The sequence below is a fragment of the Vanessa cardui genome, chromosome 8, assembly GCF_905220365.1.
Source record: "Vanessa cardui chromosome 8, ilVanCard2.1, whole genome shotgun sequence".
NCBI classification, from domain to species: Eukaryota; Metazoa; Arthropoda; class Insecta; order Lepidoptera; family Nymphalidae; genus Vanessa; species Vanessa cardui.
In genome coordinates, this window is record NC_061130.1 from 228,395 (window position 1) to 247,166 (window position 18,772).

At 34.8% G+C, this 18,772-nt stretch overlaps 1 protein-coding gene across 1 annotated transcript; it reads left to right on the plus strand.

Annotated features, from left to right (window-relative positions):
* Positions 1-1,903: 1,903 nt before the first annotated feature.
* LOC124532004 (equilibrative nucleoside transporter 3) lies at positions 1,904-18,072 on the plus strand. Its single transcript, XM_047106618.1, has 7 exons — positions 1,904-2,340; positions 10,191-10,345; positions 11,206-11,351; positions 15,628-16,065; positions 16,655-16,740; positions 16,821-17,017; positions 17,871-18,072. The coding sequence occupies exons 1-7, from the start codon at positions 2,113-2,115 to the stop codon at positions 17,980-17,982; spliced, it is 1,362 nt and encodes a 453-aa protein (XP_046962574.1). The 5' UTR covers positions 1,904-2,112; the 3' UTR covers positions 17,983-18,072.
* Positions 18,073-18,772: the final 700 nt, after the last annotated feature.

Below are 18,772 nucleotides of genomic sequence, written 5' to 3' on the forward strand. Positions count from 1 at the left end.
GGTGATACCGTTAGGACTACGTTCCCTTGGACCACCGTCTCTATTGTCCGGGTCTTCAAGGTGTTTTAGGGCATCGATGGTTGAATGACCCGCCCTTTTTCCCGGAAATAGCTCCCCGATCAGTCGCAGGAGATCTGGCGGTAGTTATTCCGTAACAGGAGCGCCGTATGTTCGGAGCTTCCCTCGCAAACCACGATAGGGGCGCCCCTTTGCTCTCTGTTTACTTAACGCCTTTTCTAACTCTTTTTTCAACTGACGATGTGCATCCCACAGGTGTACCTCTAAATTTGCGTTGAGCACGCTGCGCCTGCGACAGCGAACGTATGCCCTCCGCGCGAGGTTTAACGGTGCCCGTAGCTCTGCTATTTCGAGCGACCACCAATATAACTTACGGCGTGATACTCTTCAAGCCGCCCTACGACAACGCGCTACAAGTAACGGATACCTAATCTACCAATTGATAAGGAAGCTTAAAGGGGATTCTCCTAACTTCGACAGTATTGTTTTTCATAGGATAACAGACGACTGACTTTTAACTTTACTGAGTGCGATATTTTTTGATGCTTTGAATAATTTATTTTACTTAAGGATTTGTGGGAATTATAATAATGACTTGAATTAGGTACGTGTATTGCTCAATTTGCCGCCCCCTCGACGCGCCGCCCGCGTGCGGTGCACGCGTCGCACCCCCGCTTACGGCGGCCCTGGTAGTAACCATAAATTAATATTAGTTTATTAATTTATCTATTAATTTAATAGTCAATAGTTGGTGTTTATGTTTCATTCGAAGTAGGCATAATTGTTGATTTTGACAAAAATTACAAGCTTTTAATTATAATAAAATTCGTAGAAACCAAAGTAACTATAGCTTGTGTTCTCTACATTCATATAGGTATGTATATTACATTTTGAATCTCATTATAATTTATTATAAATAAATATAAGACAACTTTACATACATTGCTCTGATCCCAATGTAAGTAGCTAAAGCACTTGTGTTATGGAAAATCAGAAGCAACGACGGTACCACAACAAACACCCAGACCCAAGACAACATAGAAAACTAATGATAATCTACATTGACTCCGCCGGGAATCGAACCCAGGACCTCGGAGTGGCGTACCCAAGAAAACCGGTGTACACACCACTCGACCACGGAGGTCGTCAAATTTATTATATAAAGTTTATTATGTAATTATATTTTAAATTAAGTAATCAATAATTACCAATTTGTGTATTATATTAATGTAAGTAATCATAAATAATATGATTTTCATAATTGTAAAGACAATGATTGGTGCGCGGAACACCATCATTTTAAGTAACGCGATAAGATTGTTGCTGAAATGTCCTTATGGGTTTTTATGTCAGTGCCTGCATTTGCGATAAAAAATGGAAGTAATTTAAACTACAAACGATTTAAAAATAGTGCCGTAAAATAACGCGCGAAAAAGTTGTGATGCGCGCCACTTAAGGACCTAACAAAATGAAAAATATTAAGATATAGAGTGGCCAATTTGTTGAAGAATCATATTAGCTTTTAATTTGTGAGCATTGTTAAATAAATTAATAATTCATAATTCTTAAAATCAACTTTTGATTGTGTTTATTAATGTTATGTTATAACGAAGAATACTAAACGATTAAAACAAATTCTACTGTTTAGTTTATATTCATTCTGTCAACAAGTAAAAGCTCTACTAAACCAGAAAACATCATTTTATAGAAGCTAACGACTAAATTTAAAGTTTAAATTATATTTATATTTAAGGTAATACCAATTTAACGAAGGTAATTAGACATTTTACTTTAATTTAAATCATTTTGTAAACATTTTGTATATTGTCTTAAATATTAAATACTTATTGCTTATATGCTTAAAATTTGTAATGGTAACATTGAATCTTATGTCAACAGTCGAAACGAAATGTTGATTGCAGCTTGTAGTGTTGCACTTCGTCGTGATTTTTATGATGAAACCACTCAAATTAAGACAGTTTTCCACATAAATTGATAACGGGATCACGTCTCAATGATCGTTAAATATACAAGTATTTATATTCGTTGATTAACGAAAATATCGAGTACAGAAAAATAGCACGGTTCAATAACATGGATGTGACAGGATCGATTAACAATGAGGAGTGTATTGAAAGTGTTGAGAACGAAGAGGACGCCGACTATTCGGAAGAAAGGGAATTGGTGAATGATTCCTGCTCCACTAAAGTCTTAGATACTTGTGAGGAGCCTCGAGACAGATATTGTATCGTATACATCTTGTTTTATTTATTTGGAGTAACATCTCTCGTACCCTGGAACTTCTTGATCACGGCAAATGATGTGAGTTTGATTTGTTTCACTATATTCTAACACAAGTAAATTAAATAATATTATAGCAATAAACGACTATTTTTGATGTAAAGGTAATTAAAAACAGCTGTTTTGAACTAAAATTCGTTTTGTTGTTTTTATCAAGATTCTAACAATGCACTAATGTTAGGTCAAATGTTAGATACAGTCAAAAGTCAATGTATGTTATCAGTAGTTAGTCTAAGTTATGGCAATGCATATTTAATTACATTGTTTAGGCAACATTATTTTATAGTAATTAAGAAAGATTTTACTAATGTTTAACAATAATATAATGTGTGAATAGCATATATCGATCAATATTCAAATTGACCAAAAAATGTAAACTACACAAAAAAATATTATTAGCAGAGCACTATATAACTTATAAAGTTGTCAGAAAACCTGAGTCACCAAATAGATAACAAAGACTCATTTACGGTGAGACAGTCATATGTCTGTTAATACCATAGAATTGCTAATAAATCTGTATTTTCGATCATTGTGTATATAATTTTTAATATCTCAATGCACTAATTACACTTATCAGATAATTAATTACTTTTATACAAAAAGATCTCTTTTATTGAATCATTGATATTATCAGAATCGGTTAATGTGCTATTAAAAAATTTAGCTAAAACTAAGCTTAAAATTAGCTACAAGAAAAAGACAGCTGTTTTTATATTTATATTTTTTCGTTTTTTCATTGCTTATTTTTCCTGTCATTTTGAGTCATAAATCTTACATTCAGCCAGGGCATGTAAGAGTGTAGTGATCAATTTGCTTTATGGATAAAGTTCTCTATAAAATGTCACATTTTGCAGTAACATTAAAATATGAAAGCACAGCTTTTTTACTTATTTTTTTATGTAAAATAACATTAAAGTACGAAGTAGTAAGAACGTTTGCATCAAATTCATCTTTGGTCTACGGAAATTTGATCACGTCTCCGAATATCGGGCGCAACTTAAGTGGCTTACTATTCGACATCGTCGCAACTTGCACATGTTATCCCTTCTTTACTCTATCCTCTACAATCCTCTTCTTCCCGCGTATTTGAAGGAACGGTTCTGTTTTGTGGGTACTGACGTCAGCTATCCACATGAACTGCGATCACGCTCTGACAACAAACTGTCACTGCCGGTCGCTCATACCCACTTCTATAGCGAATCCTTTACGATGACAGCTGCTAAGCTATGGAATACGCTCCCTGCCGAAATTCGTCAATCTGAGTCAATTTATATATTTAAAAATAGGTTACTGTTAAGTATTTCTTTGATATATAAACAAATTATTATTTTGAATCTAGTGTAGTAATCGATCTGTTTAAATCTTGAGTCAGTCGCAAATAAACAACGTACAAGTAAACACATACCGTGGTTTTCTTTAAAAACATAATCGTCCTGCAAGCTAATATCAACCATAACACCAAAACATATGGTCCTTCGAGCCGGATCGTGAACTAATTACCTGAGCTACGATCGCCCGTCGAGAACAAAAGGAACCGAGACCCGAGCGATAACGATGAGTACTACTGCGGAATTATTAAATATATTAGAAGATATTGCAACAAAATTAAAGAAAACTCAAATTAACTTAAAAAAATGTCCGAAATCACGCTTAACAAAGGGTTACGTCGAAGCAAGAATTAAAGTTATCGAAGAATATTGGTCATCTTTTAAGCAAACTCACGAGGATTTAACTCGAATAACGCCCAAGGAACAAAGGTCAATATTACCGTACTTCGTTAACGAAGATTATTTTTTTTACGAAGACTTATATTTGATATTGGTGGCAGATTTACGTGATATATTAACCTCATCTTCTGGATCATCTGTATCGCAAAATTCAAGTACAAGTTCGAACGCAAATAATTCAGACCAACTCATCAGGTTGCCGAGAATTGAATTACCTAGGTTTAGCGGAAATTATGAAGAATGGCCTACGTTCCAGGACTTATTTGTTTCATTAGTGCATGAAAATACTTCATTAAGTGATGTTCAAAAATTACATTATTTAAAGACTAGCATTACTGGAGAAGCCGAAACATTGTTAAAACACGTAAAAATAACACATAAAAATTATGAACAAGCATGGAGTATTTTAAAGTCGAGGTATGGTAATAAAAGATTAATAATAAACTCAGTCTTGAAAAAAATATTTAATCAGAAGAAAATTAATTCTCAATCATCAGTTCAAATAAAAAATTTATTAGACGTCACGACGGATTGTTTAAATAATTTACAAAATTTAAATATTTCCACGGATTCTTGGGATCCTTTAATTATTTTTCTGGTGGTACAGAAGTTGGACCCAGAGTCACACAAGGACTGGGAACAAAATGCCTACAAGGAAGACACAGAAGAATTACCTACCTGGAGTGATTTAAAGAAGTTTTTGCAATCAAAATACCGCACTTTGGAACTAGTAACGTCATCGGGTCCACGTGAAAAACCTGTGAAGGAACGATCTTTTCATGTTGCTACGCCATGTAAGAAATCTTGTTATCTATGTAAAGAAGACCACGCACTTTGCCACTGCAAGGAATTTTCTAAACTGCAACCTACTGAAAGATGTGATTATGTAAAGAAAATCAACCTCTGTTTTAATTGTCTAGTACCGGGACATTCAGCACGTCAATGTAGATTGTCCCAGTCATGTAGGATATGCAAACGACGCCATCATACTCTTCTACACGATAAGAAGAAATTTGATACTCCAGTATCGTCGAGCTCAATTCAACCGGAGGTATCACACCACGTCGTAGAAGAACAAGAAGAAGAATTGCAAGTCAATACAATGGTAGCGTCTCATTACAGTATTGGACAAAACACGGGTATAGCACTACTAGCGACAGCAACGGTAATAACTAGAAGCGAGCAAAATCATACAGTTGTTCTACGTGCGCTAATAGACCAAGGTTCGCAGGCATCGTTTATAACGGACAAGGCGGCTCAAATGCTCAATCTTAACAAACAATCAGCGAGAGGAAGTATCATTGGAGTAGGATCTACAAAAACAAATGTTAAACATGTAGTAACGCTACAAATAGGTTCCATTTGGGATTCTTATTTTGAGCTTAATATACAAGCTTATGTTATGAGCAAGCAACTTACCACTAAGATCCCATCCAAAGCTGTATCTGTTCACCAATGGCCACACCTAGAAGGACTCAACCTGGCAGATCCTAGCTTCCATACACCAGGTCCTATAGATTTGCTTCTAGGCGTAAGGGAATATGCACAAATTCTACAACAACCCCTGATCAAGGGTCCAGGAGGTTCTCCTTGTGCACAAAAGACACACTTGGGTTGGATCTTGTTTGGAGAGATAGACACGAAGCAACAAGAGGAATCATTTCTGGTTCTCCATCATCAAGTAGATGTGGACAACATGCTGAAATCACTGTGGGAGATAGACACTGATAATAAAAGAAAGTTTACAAAGGAAGAAGAAATGTGTGAAAAATTATATGAAGAGACATATAAAAGAACAAAAGAAGGAAGATATATTATAAAACTACCCTTTAAAACAAATGATCCAATATCAGTTGACGGGAACACTAAGGAAGTCGCTACAAAAAGGTTACTGCAATTAGAAAAAAGATTTAGAAGATCACCACAGCTGAAAGAAGAATACATTAAAGTTATGAAAGAATATTTAACACTGGAACATATGGAAGGAATACCTGAAAATGAAACAAATAAAGAAAGGGTTGTATACTTACCTCACCACGCAGTAGTCCGCGAAGATAAAGACACTTCGAAAACTCGAGTTGTGTTTGATGCTTCTGCGAAGGGTTCAAACTCCGTCTCACTTAATGATGAACTTCTTTTGGGACCACAACTCCAAGAAGACATGAGGAATTTAATTATGAGATGGAGAATGAAACGTGTATGTTACGCAAGTGACATTCAACAGATGTACAGACAAATTATGGTATATAAAGAGGATGCCGATACCTTTCAACGAATTCTGTGGAGAGAAGATTCATCAAAAAATATTAAAGAATATCGCTTGCTTCGCGTCACGTTTGGTACTGCTTCTGCACCTTACCTTGCAGTTAAAACTCTGCATCAAATCGCCGAAGATGAAGGCAAAAATCATCCTATAGCTGCGCGAATTATAAAAGAAGATTTCTATATGGACGATTTGATGTCAGGAGATGACACAACACACAATGCAATCATTACAGCAAAAGAAATATCTTCTATATTAGGAAAGGGTGGCTTCAAACTTTCAAAATGGTCATCGAATTGTCCTGAATTTATGAGATCCATTGAACCCAGTCAACGAAAAACTCATGCACATTTGGATATAAAACTGGATGGTACAGTCAAAGCACTTGGATTGATTTGGAACTTAGGATCAGATGATTTCACATATCGATGTAACTTACCACTTCATCAAACAAATATTACGAAAAGAATAATCTTATCCGATATTCAAAAATTATTCGACCCATTAGGATGGATTTCACCAATTTTAATTAAAGCTAAAACTCTCATACAAAGGCTATGGGTAGAAAGGGTGGATTGGGATGATAAATTAAGTCATAAATTAGAAGAAGAATGGATGATTATTCGTGAAGATTTTAAAAACGTTGAACAAATTCATATTGACCGATGGCTTGGAACAATTAGTACTGACACTGAAATACAAATCCATGGTTTTAGTGATGCCTCGATGCAAGCATATGCAGCAGTCGCATACATCCGAATAAAAACTGCAGATGGCTTCATCAGGACTAAGCTTATTGCTTCGAGGACTAGAGTCGCACCATTACGTACAATATCTTTACCACGATTAGAGTTGTCAGGAGCATTGTTGTTATCAAGATTACTAAAACAAATCGGACAGGCTATGAGGATACAGATGACACAAATGTATGCCTGGACAGACTCGTCGATTGTAATTGCGTGGCTGTCTGGGGAACCGAATAGATGGAAGCCATTCGTAGCAAACCGAGTAGTAGAAATTATTGAAAACCTCAATAATAACCGTTGGTATCATGTTTCGTCTGAAGAAAACCCTGCAGACATAGCGTCCAGAGGAATGTTACTTGCTGACTTGAAGAATGCTGATCTATGGTGGAAAGGTCCAACTTGGCTTTCTGAAAAAGAAATAAAATTAAAACAAACAGATGTATATACAGACCTGGAAATAAAAAAAGAAAAAATACAAATTAATTTAAAATTACAACAGGAAGAGGAAGCAGGGAAGGGATTAATGTCACAAATAGAGGAATTTAGATGTCTAAAAGAATTGTTAAAAACTATTACCTACTGTCGAAGATTTTTAAATTTTAAAAGAAACTCAGAGCAAGTAGATGAAAATTTTACTACAGAAGAATTAGAGAAATCGCTTTCGTCCTGTATTAAATTAGTACAAAATGAAGAGTTTAGAAATGAAATAGATAGATTAAAAAGGAACAAAGCTGTAAGAGGAGACAGTACTATTAAGACACTCAATCCTTACTTAGATGCGAATGATATCCTCAGGGTGGGCGGTCGCCTTCGGCATGCAAATTTAGATGAACTAGCTAAACACCCTATAATCTTAGGAAACAAAAATAAATTAGTTACCCTGATTGTTGCCGATGCACATGCTCGAACGCTGCATGGAGGCGTTCAATTGATGCTTTGTTACTTACGTAGCAAATATTGGATTATACGAGCCAAGGGTTTAGTGAAGACATGCATCCACAAGTGTTTGATATGTGCAAGACAGAGATCAGTTTTCCGGACTCAGATCATGGGAGACCTCCCCAAGCAGAGAGTTACTCCTACACGGGCTTTTCTACACAGTGGAGTGGATTTTGCCGGTCCCTTTCAAATATCAATGTCAAGGGGAAGAGGTATGAAACTTCAGAAGGCATACATCTCAGTCTTTGTTTGTATGTCAACTAAAGCCATACACTTAGAGTTAGTAGGAGATCTGAGTGCCGAAGCATTTATTGCTGCATTCAAACGCTTCGTATCTAGAAGAGGGAAATGCACACACATATGGAGTGACCAGGGAAGAAATTTTGTAGGAGCCAATAAGGAGCTAGCGATAGCCTGGGAAGACGCTAATCTGACGTTTGACGGTGACATAGCAAACGAATTGGCATTAGATGGAACTCAATGGCATTTTATACCACCTTACTCACCAAATTTCGGTGGCTTATGGGAGGCTGGAGTCAAATCAGTTAAATACCACCTAAAAAGAGTACTGACCAACAACCTTACCTTCGAAGAAATGTCCACGGTGTTGTGCCAAATTGAGGCTTGCTTAAACTCTCGTCCGCTATGTCCTATAGATAATACTGATGCAGATTCGATAGAACCTCTTACTCCTGGCCATTTCTTAATCGGAGAACCACCAATTGTCGTACCTTCACCAGATTTTAAGGATTCAAAAGTACACAATCTATCAAGATGGCAATATACACAGAAGTTGCTCGGTGATTTCTGGCGAAAGTGGCAACAAGAGTACCTCTCGAGATTACAGCAACGTCCTATATGGCTAAAAAAGACTGAGGAATTAAAAATAGGCGATATAGTCTTGATAAAGACCGATGGTTTGCCTCCTGGCAAATGGTCACTGGGACGTATTGTGGATAAGCATCCTGGTGACGATGGGTGTACGAGAGTATACAGCGTAAAATCTGGTAATAGTGTAGTAAAAAGACCAATCACGAAATTATGTCATTTTCCAGTTAGCACTGAGTAAAGTAGAACCATTATTAAATTTTGTTTATTTTTATTGTTAGTATTTTTTTTTTTTTTTATTACTTGATTGTATTATTAATTTGATTAAATAACATACTGTTACTTGTAGTTCGTTTAGCTTATTCAATTCGCTTAGAGTACATATTTAATATTTTGATTTATATAAATGCATTTGTCTAGATTATCTGTAAAAGGACCTGATAGTCCTTTTGGTGGGCGGAATGTTAAGTATTTCTTTGATATATAAACAAATTATTATTTTGAATCTAGTGTAGTAATCGATCTGTTTAAATCTTGAGTCAGTCGCAAATAAACAACGTACAAGTAAACACATACCGTGGTTTTCTTTAAAAACATAATCGTCCTGCAAGCTAATATCAACCATAACACCAAAACAGTTACATAAGTATTATTTATCTATTCAATCTGCGTAAATACTATTTCCTATATTATCATACTATTAGTATTTATTTATTAAGTATTATATTTTATGTACGTAAGTTTTATTATTATTATTATTTTTTTTTTTTTATTATATGTTTAGTATAACTTTCTGCTATATATATAATTTTATTTATATAATTATTTGGTATATATAATACATATGTATTTATTAAACTTATATATATGTATTTTGTTATATATTATTTGTATTATTTAAAAATTAATTTTTAGCTGTTTAAGAATAAAACATGCTTGTTTGCACCATCCCGTTTCCCACAGACAAATTCTTACTCTAAAGGGTTGTCTGTAAGAGATTGCTTTAAGCAATAAGACCGCCTTTGCACGCTTCTCTTTTTGTTATGTTCTTGTAATGTTATGTACACTGTATCTTTTGCTTTTTGTGTGCAATAAAGTATCTATAAATAAATAAATAAATAAAGTAATTGGTTATTTAATGACATCATTTGTAATGGGAAAAATATTTCTTTTCAATTAAAACATTAGTAACTGGCCTCTTAACTTCATTAAAGGCAAAAATTAACTAACTTGTATTTGATATATATGTTGTATCATTACAATGTTTTTATGCATTAATTGAATGGGGATAAAATTGTATTTTAACTTTTTATGATAAGATAAATGTATATTGGTTTTTTTTTATATTATTTCATTTTGTTTTAGTACTGGATGTACAAATTCCGTGAAGTCACACCCAACAATGTTACGATGTTTGTGCGAAAAACACAGTTTCAGGCTGAGTTCACATCCTACCTCAATGTGGCTACTGCTATACCCAACTTGATATTTCTCATTCTGAACTCCTTGTATGGGCATTTGTAAGTATATCTTCATATTCAAACATGTCTTACATTACACATTATATTGTATTATTTATGTTTTCATTGTATTATATATTTAAAATGGTTTTTTTTCTGTGAGTGTATCGGTATAATCTTTAACTAAAATTTTATAGGTTTTGACATTTTGCACACACTGATTGGTCACTAAATAATACAAGTATATTAGATATATTTAAAAGCTTGCTTACAAAATGTAGTTTAGTTAAATATAAAAGCAGGTGTATCAGTTTTTAAAATAATTATAAAGTATTTTCATGGTTTCTATAGCCTGTGAAGGTCATACAACACACCTGTCTGTTGTGTACTGGTGTACAATTTTGCTAATTAGTTGTTACTCTACCACTAGTTCATACTCTTCAACTTGTCAAAAAAATGTGATAATTGTTGAATAAAGTTTTGTTTTACAATTACAATTCGAATATATTGTAATCAAGGCCGCAAACATTAGACAAATAAAAAACTTAACCTCCCCTTGAGACAAATGTAGGCCAAACTACTGCTCTTACTGTTAAATTACATATCTTGTTTGAGATTGGAAAATAGAATATTGTTGGATAACTTTTTAAATTATTATTGATTTATTGACAAAACTACATCTTTTGATTCTGTATTCGCTTTGTTTCTTTCACTTTATATTTCCTCTGTGTTTTATGCTAAGTTATTTTTCTGTGTAATGTACCATATTTTAGTTATCTTTCTATGGACGACATGAACATGGCATTTTATTAGATGTATTTGTTATCTATATATTTTTTTTATGAAACATTTATCCATAAGTTTGTTTAATAATTTATTGAAAACTAGTTTCTGGATTTAAATATTGCGTTCCATTACAGAGTAACAGTCAAGACCCGCTTGCAGGGCTCCTTGATAGTAGTCACTCTGGCGTTCCTCGTGACCACTTCGTTTGTGCAAGTGGACACTGACGAATGGCAGAACACATTCTTCATAATAACAATGGTCACTGTTGTTATTATGACGGGTAAGTTATTTTTTATAATATATCATTAAATTATTGTATTTTGCATATAGTCATCGTGTACGGATCACCGGAAAATAACAAACAATTATAGTAGACACAGCTTGGATGTAGCATCGGCAAAATTCGCAAAACCGATCACACCCGAATTAAGTCCGCTCTCCCAAATTATCAATATTTATTTCTTATGTGAATATGATCTTTACACAAACGTAATAACTTGTAATATCATATGACCTAATATATTCGTCAATTTGACACGTCGATTTACATGCATTTTCTTGAACTGACGCGAGAATCTATAGCGACGAATAGCGTTGAATGGGCGCGTAAATTGGCCTTGTAAATCGGCAGTAATCAGTTTTACTGAATTTGCCGATGCTACATCTAAGTTGCGTCGTACTATACCCAATACTCCAACAATGTTTACTGACAATTGGGTTTCTGAACTGACTTGAAACTGAATCATCTCAATCATTTCAAATGTGTGACTCAACTCGCTGTCTAGATTTTAAATTATATGTCACTTGTTTAGTGGGAGGCGTCGACCCAGACCGGATTGCGAATTCGGCAAATTCATTATTTTCCAAACAGCGATTTTTTGTACTGCAATTTAAGTGGTGTGAGCCAGTATTATTAAATGCGCAAGGCACATAACGCATACATGGCGAGGAATTGGCAATTAATGGAATGATATTCTTTATTCGCGCTGCCAATTTTTAAAACCACCTCCTCGTTTAAAATTGTTATTAAATTAGTAACAATACTGCACTAAGCAGTGTATTTGAATTATAATGTTATTCGAAATATATTATTTTTACTGTATTGGTATGATACCAATAATAAGGAAACCTTTAAATGATATAAAATAATATACGTAGTGATAAGTACGCTATCACTTCATATTATAAAATAAAGTCCATTTGCCGCGTCAGTACGATAAACTCGAAAACTACCGAAAGGCTTTTTGTACGGTGATTCATGACGAAGCTTTAGGTATATGATTAATTATGGTTTTGTGTAAACTAGCTGAACTATTACAAAACAAACAAATATGAAAACAATTTAATATCAAACCAAAAATAGTCATTTATTCCTTTTAAATCTTACGTAAATAAATCAGCAATTCATACATAGTGCAGAAAACTACTTACCCTTTTTAGTTTACGAATCCAAAATAAAACACAATGAACACTTTTTAACAAACTACAAAACGCGTCAATATCGACCTCACAGTCCGCGTACAAAAAGAAAATTTAATGGCGGCTACCTTAATTTCGCGCGCTTTTGGTTCTTTTTTTTAAATTTGGTTTAGCTAGTTTTATGGATAAAGGAATAGAATAGAGTCCTAAATATATTATCAATTATAAAGTTAATTTCCATGTAATATGTATGCCTTGTTTTAATGTCACATACCACTGACATTTTAAAATTAATAAACAACTAAAAATAAATTGTATAGGTACATGAGTGGGTTCGATGACACTCGGACCTACCATTTTTTAAATGACTTGAAATCCCTAAGCGTCATGTTATTTTATTTTTATCTGTTTTATTTTATGTGGAGCTCGCATGCCACATATATAGTTAATGTTTTTATTTATATTTTTTAATATAATTTATGAATTAAAATGAATCATGAACTTTAAACCGGTTTGTATTCTATGTTTAGTTCAGGTTCTTTGTCAAATTGGAAACTTTAATGCAAAGTGGCTTTTAATACATACGAAGTTGTAGTAAACTTCACATCATTTATCTTAAAAATGTCGATTTTTAAAGCGATTTTAAGAGGCTATTTAATTAAAGCAATTTTAATATAGACATTTAATCGAAGGTAAAACGTAATTGTTGTTCGCTTTACCACGCGTATAAGCTGTGAGGCTTAATGTCACATTAGATGGTTTTAAAGCCTTGCTACTTTACGGATATCGACTTATACTCTTAAGGATAACTAGTAGCCAACATATGAATCTTTATACATATTTTCCTGTTTATAATTTACACATTGGCGTTGTCTTCGCGACTGATCGCGTCCACGATAGACAGCACCAAGAACTGAAGCGGAGTGTTCGTTGCTTTAGTCTCACTGTCCGAGGAGATCGACAGACTTGTTAGCGTCAGACTACCAGTGTGCACATCATGACCATAAAACCGGTCAAAGTAAGGTCCGGTCGATTCAGGTCAAACTGCAAACCGAGGCTACTAGGAGAATAGCTTTATTATTTGTAAATATTAAAACAAAGGAACGTTCGGAAAAGATCTGCTTAGCATATGGTAATTGTTGATGGCGAATTGTAGATTTTTTTTAAATTTAATATCACATCGTCGTCATTATCTGCGTTAGCCTTTGTTTTATGAAACTGGGTCATATTCTTACTTATTGTAGAGCCCGTGCACAGAGTCTTCTGGATAGAGTTTTGTTTACAAAAGTATGTATTATATTTTTAGCTTAGCCGGCGTGACGCAACGTTTCACATGAGAATTTTCTTTGGGTCGAGTGACTTTCTTTGCTACAACAACATATAAACTCGTTCACTGCTTCTCATGGCTGTCATCTTCTATAATCTCTTTGTACATATTACAGCCTGTATCATCAGCCGATAGTAACGTAACCATGATATTACAATTCGAATAACATAATTGTTACAAATATTATTGATTCGATCAAGTGTTATCCGAGTTAAGATAGTGTTTGCGTTCGTATAGCGTTTCGCTTTAATCTGACCCTCTATGCTAATGTCGCGGGTCCGATGTAGGTCATGCGATTAAATTTACTGCAGTCGCTCGATTTTACTATTTTGTATGTACAAGTTTGATTACGTAAGAGATACCGCTTAGGTGAAGTGTAAGGAAAATATTTAGAACCTTAACATACCAATATTTTATTTATTTTATGCAGTTTGTTTTACCACTAACACAATTGTGGAATCGATAGCAGAAATTTATTCTATCGCTGACTCATCGCAGAAAGTTTTTAGTTTAGTTTAGCGAATGTATCATTAATTTGGTTATAACGATCGTCATAAACGAAAGACAAAGTAAGTAGGTAGGAGTGAATCGCAGCATGTAATAATTACTATTTAACTACGCAGCTGCGACGGTTTATATGTATATAATTATTCATAATTATTATTTTCAATGATTACGTATTGAGACAAAGAACACGTGGTATTTTCTTTAAAATTGCTTAGATGAAAATTAAAAGTAATTTTAAACACGAGCAAATAGATCATTGACTTCCGGAGATACACGATCACTAGTAGACAAAGGTAGTAACGCTGAAAGAAAAATGAAGGATGCCATATCATATACATTAAATGCGCAGCGAACCAAAAATAGACCTATTAAAAAAATTTATTGACATAGAATTACACACCATATGCTTGTGTTAAAACTAGCGTCCCGTCCCTGCTTCGCACGGGTGCAATGCTGATACTAAATATACTACAGATTTTTATTGTTTCTTTACTATATTGTCTATGTATTATACACAAAAACCGTCCGCTCGAATCACTATCTATTAAAAAAAACAGCTTCAAAATCTGTTCCGTAATTTTAAAGATCTAAGCATACATAGGGACAGACAGCAGAAAGCTACTTTTTTTATAGTATGTACTAAAATTAAGATAGCAACTTATTATATTTTGATGATAAATAAATCGGGTAAATTTTGATAAACCACTTTTATATTATTATCATTATATGCGCCTTATAACTTTGGTTTAAATGTTTTCAATCCAATATTTCAGCGCGCTATCACTGTTCGAGATCTCTGAATTATCTAATGTGTTTATTATGGTAGTAGAACTGGGAAGCAATGCGTTCCGAATGTCAGAAATATATGTAGAAGTATTACTATTTATAAAAGTTGTTATAAGGTTACAATTCGTAGTGAATAATATGGAATATTTAATTTTAAAGGGTTATATGGATGGAACTAAAGACTTCCACCCAAAACGAACAAGAGCTTTGTTTGGAATTATAGAGAAATTAGATCTATTGATTGATTGCAAACAGTTTACAAAAACAGTCTTAATTTCTAATTATAAGTGATATAATGTTATGCGACAAAAGAAGTGGTAGATCGAGGCAAGTGGAGCTGGTAATGAGTAAGGTTTCACTAAAACTGTCTGTCTGTGTCTAAAAAGTCTCACAACTAACGACGAAAGTTTTACAAATTAAGTCTTAAAGATTGTGAAAAATTAAGTGACAGAACTAATAAATTTATGAATTGTTTATAAATTTGATAAAGAATCATTATGATAATTTGTCGTTTCAGCTGCCAGCGCAGTGTTCATCGGCGGCCTGGTAGGTATCGCGAGCAGATTCTCCAAGGAGTACATGGCGGCCGTGATCAGCGGTCAGTCCCTGGGCGGAATCATCGCGGCCGTCGCTCAGATCATATCGCTCGCCTTCAAGATATCGCCGCTCCACAGCGCGCTCATATACTTCTGCATAGCCGACATTATGGTCATTGCGTCGTTCATGTCCTACGTGCTGCTGTACAGGATCGACTTCTTCACGTACCACATCCTGCGGGGCTCCGGCGGCATGGCCACTAACCGCCACCGGGAGGTTTCCATGTTGCTGATTCTGAAGAAGATCTGGGTGTACGCGTTTAGTATTTTCGCCGTGTTCGGTATCTCCATGGCGGTGTACCCCGCTGTCACGGTACTCGTCGAATCTCATCCCATCACTTCCGGAACCGATTGGAACAGTGAGTATTGCATACATTTCAATATGAAATCTCTTACTATACAAAGTTTTTAAAATTTAGGAGTTATAAATTTAATAACAAAAGTATGTAAACAATTAAATATAAAATATACAACAAACAACAACAGCAGCCTGTAAATTCCCACTGCTGGGCTAAAGGCCTCCTCTCCCTTTGAGGAGAGATTTGGAACATATTCCACCACGCTGTTCCAATGCGGGTTGGTGCAATGCACATGAGGCAGAATTTCTATGAAATTTGTCACATGCAGGTTTCCTCACGATGTTTTCCTTCACCGCTGAGCACGAGAAGAATTGTAAAGACAAATTAAGCACATGAATCAGCGGTGCTTGCCTGGGTTTGAACCCGCAATCATCGGTTATGATGCACGCGTTCTAACCACTGGGCCATCTCGACTCTAATATAAAATATGCCACAGTAATTTTTCCAATGTGTCTGAATTTAAATAAGAACCTACTAAAGTGTTTGTACTAATTTGTTGTCTCGAACAGGAGAATGTTCTCTCTATATATCTGAAAGGTTTAGTATGTGTGTGTTAGGGTGACGTCTACAAACTTCTGTGCTATTTCAGACATATTCTTCGTGCCGGTCGTGAATTACCTGATATTCAATTGTGGAGATTACGCCGGGCGATTAGTTGCAGGATTTCTGTTACGGGTAAGACTTTGTCCTACGAGATTGAGATCATTGCTAGTCTAAAGAGTTCACATAAGATCATAAAAATGTCGACCTTTCAGCCTAACAACCAGTGGATCATAGCCGGAGCGAGTTTGCTGAGGATTATCGGCATACCGATGTTGATGCTCTGCAACGCCCAGCCGAGGAAGCATCTGCCCGTCGTGTTCCTGTGGGACTACGAGTACATTATTATCATGATAGTGTTCGCCTTCACCAACGGGTACCTGACCAACATCATCATGATCAACTCGACGAGGTGACTATTATTATTATTACTTACGATTCTCTCACATGATTTTATGCCACATCGAAAGTTTAGTCGGTTCTCCTAGCTGGGTACACATATCACGTATCTCTAGTCAAATTCCAAGTGATCTCTGACCGGTCACATCGCTACAAACTGGCCAAGACGTTTTAATCATACTGATGTTTACATCTAGTCCGGCAGTAAGTATACCACGAAGAATATTCGCAAACTATAGTCTGTTCGCGTTAAGAATGCAGTGAGTTGTCATTCTTTACCGGCCTGACTCCGCCCCCTTTAACCAATCAAATCTTTTCAAATTACAAAGTCAAGTTCACATTTAATTAATTATTAACTGATATTTTTATTTTTATAATTTAAATTTTGTTTATTTATAAATTTATATTTAATTTATTCAAACTGTACACGTAATAATTAATGTAACCTATAGCTACCAGATTACGTTATGACAAAATATGTAAATTTCTACATCGCGATGGCAAGATTCGCAAACGATTGTATATAGTGTTAAGAATTTTGTTGATTAATACCCCGATTCGATTTTTCATTTATATGTGTATTTTTTAAATTCATTATACTTGGTCTTTAAAGCAAATATAATTTGTTGGGATTTTAACACAAATATGCATACACCTTCACCCGGCTGTTAAAAAGATTTGATTGGTCAGGGGGCGGAGTAAAGCCGGTAAACAATGACAACTCACTGCATTCTTAACGCGAACAAACTATAAACATAATTTTAAAACCGAATCAGTAGAAATATTATTGAAACATTTTTGCGGACCGTACTCCCTTGAGTACGGTCGGCAAAAGTGGATCTCGCGTGACTCCCGGTGGTCGGCAGGGCGGTAGAGCTGCACGAGCGCGAGAAGGCGTCGTCGGTGGTGGCCACGCTGCTCAGCGTGGGGCTCACGGCCGGCGCCGCCGTCGGCATGCTGCTCGTGCGCCTGCTGTGAGCGCCCCGGGACTCCGCCCCCACACACACGCGCACCCAATGCAACTCCGATACCGATATACATTTGCATGTGGTTCCTAAACTAAAATCTGAGTTACTTAATACCGCTGTATAAATTTGTTTATATTTTGAAGCTCTAGCTTCGCGTATCATCTCAACATAAACGTGAAAGGTGCCCATTATTTTTTAAATTGACGAAATTGAGTTAATGCCTCGAGTTTTTATCCATGACATGTCGATGTTTTTGTATCATTGTATTGTGTTATCTTTAAATCAATTTACTCAATTTTAAAATTTTATATTGTTTTTAATTCTTTGACTTTAATAAATCATGACACTAATAATTGTAGTGTAAAAAAATATATTATTGTGTAAATATTATATTTATGTGTTATTGTATGAATACGTAGATGTGGTAACCTTAACAATATATATAAATGATTTATTAATAAATAAGTTAGGTTCTGCTTGACACAACGACGTATAAATGTGAAGATTATTCTCGAGTATAACGTATGTATTCCCACTCGACGAAATCCGCTATCACTTCGAATTATTTTTATAGGAATTGACATTTGTCATCTTTTCTGTATGTTGCGATTGATAATGAATAATAATATAATGTAATATTGCTAATTAATACTAACTTATAATATATGTAATGGCCTTTGACTATCCTTTGTGTTGTCCAAATGTGTTTTCTACACGGAAAAAAATGTTCTTGCCAGTCGAAGTAAGAAAATAGTTGCAATAAGTGTTAAAATGTTTCGTAATACACGTAGCGTATACTT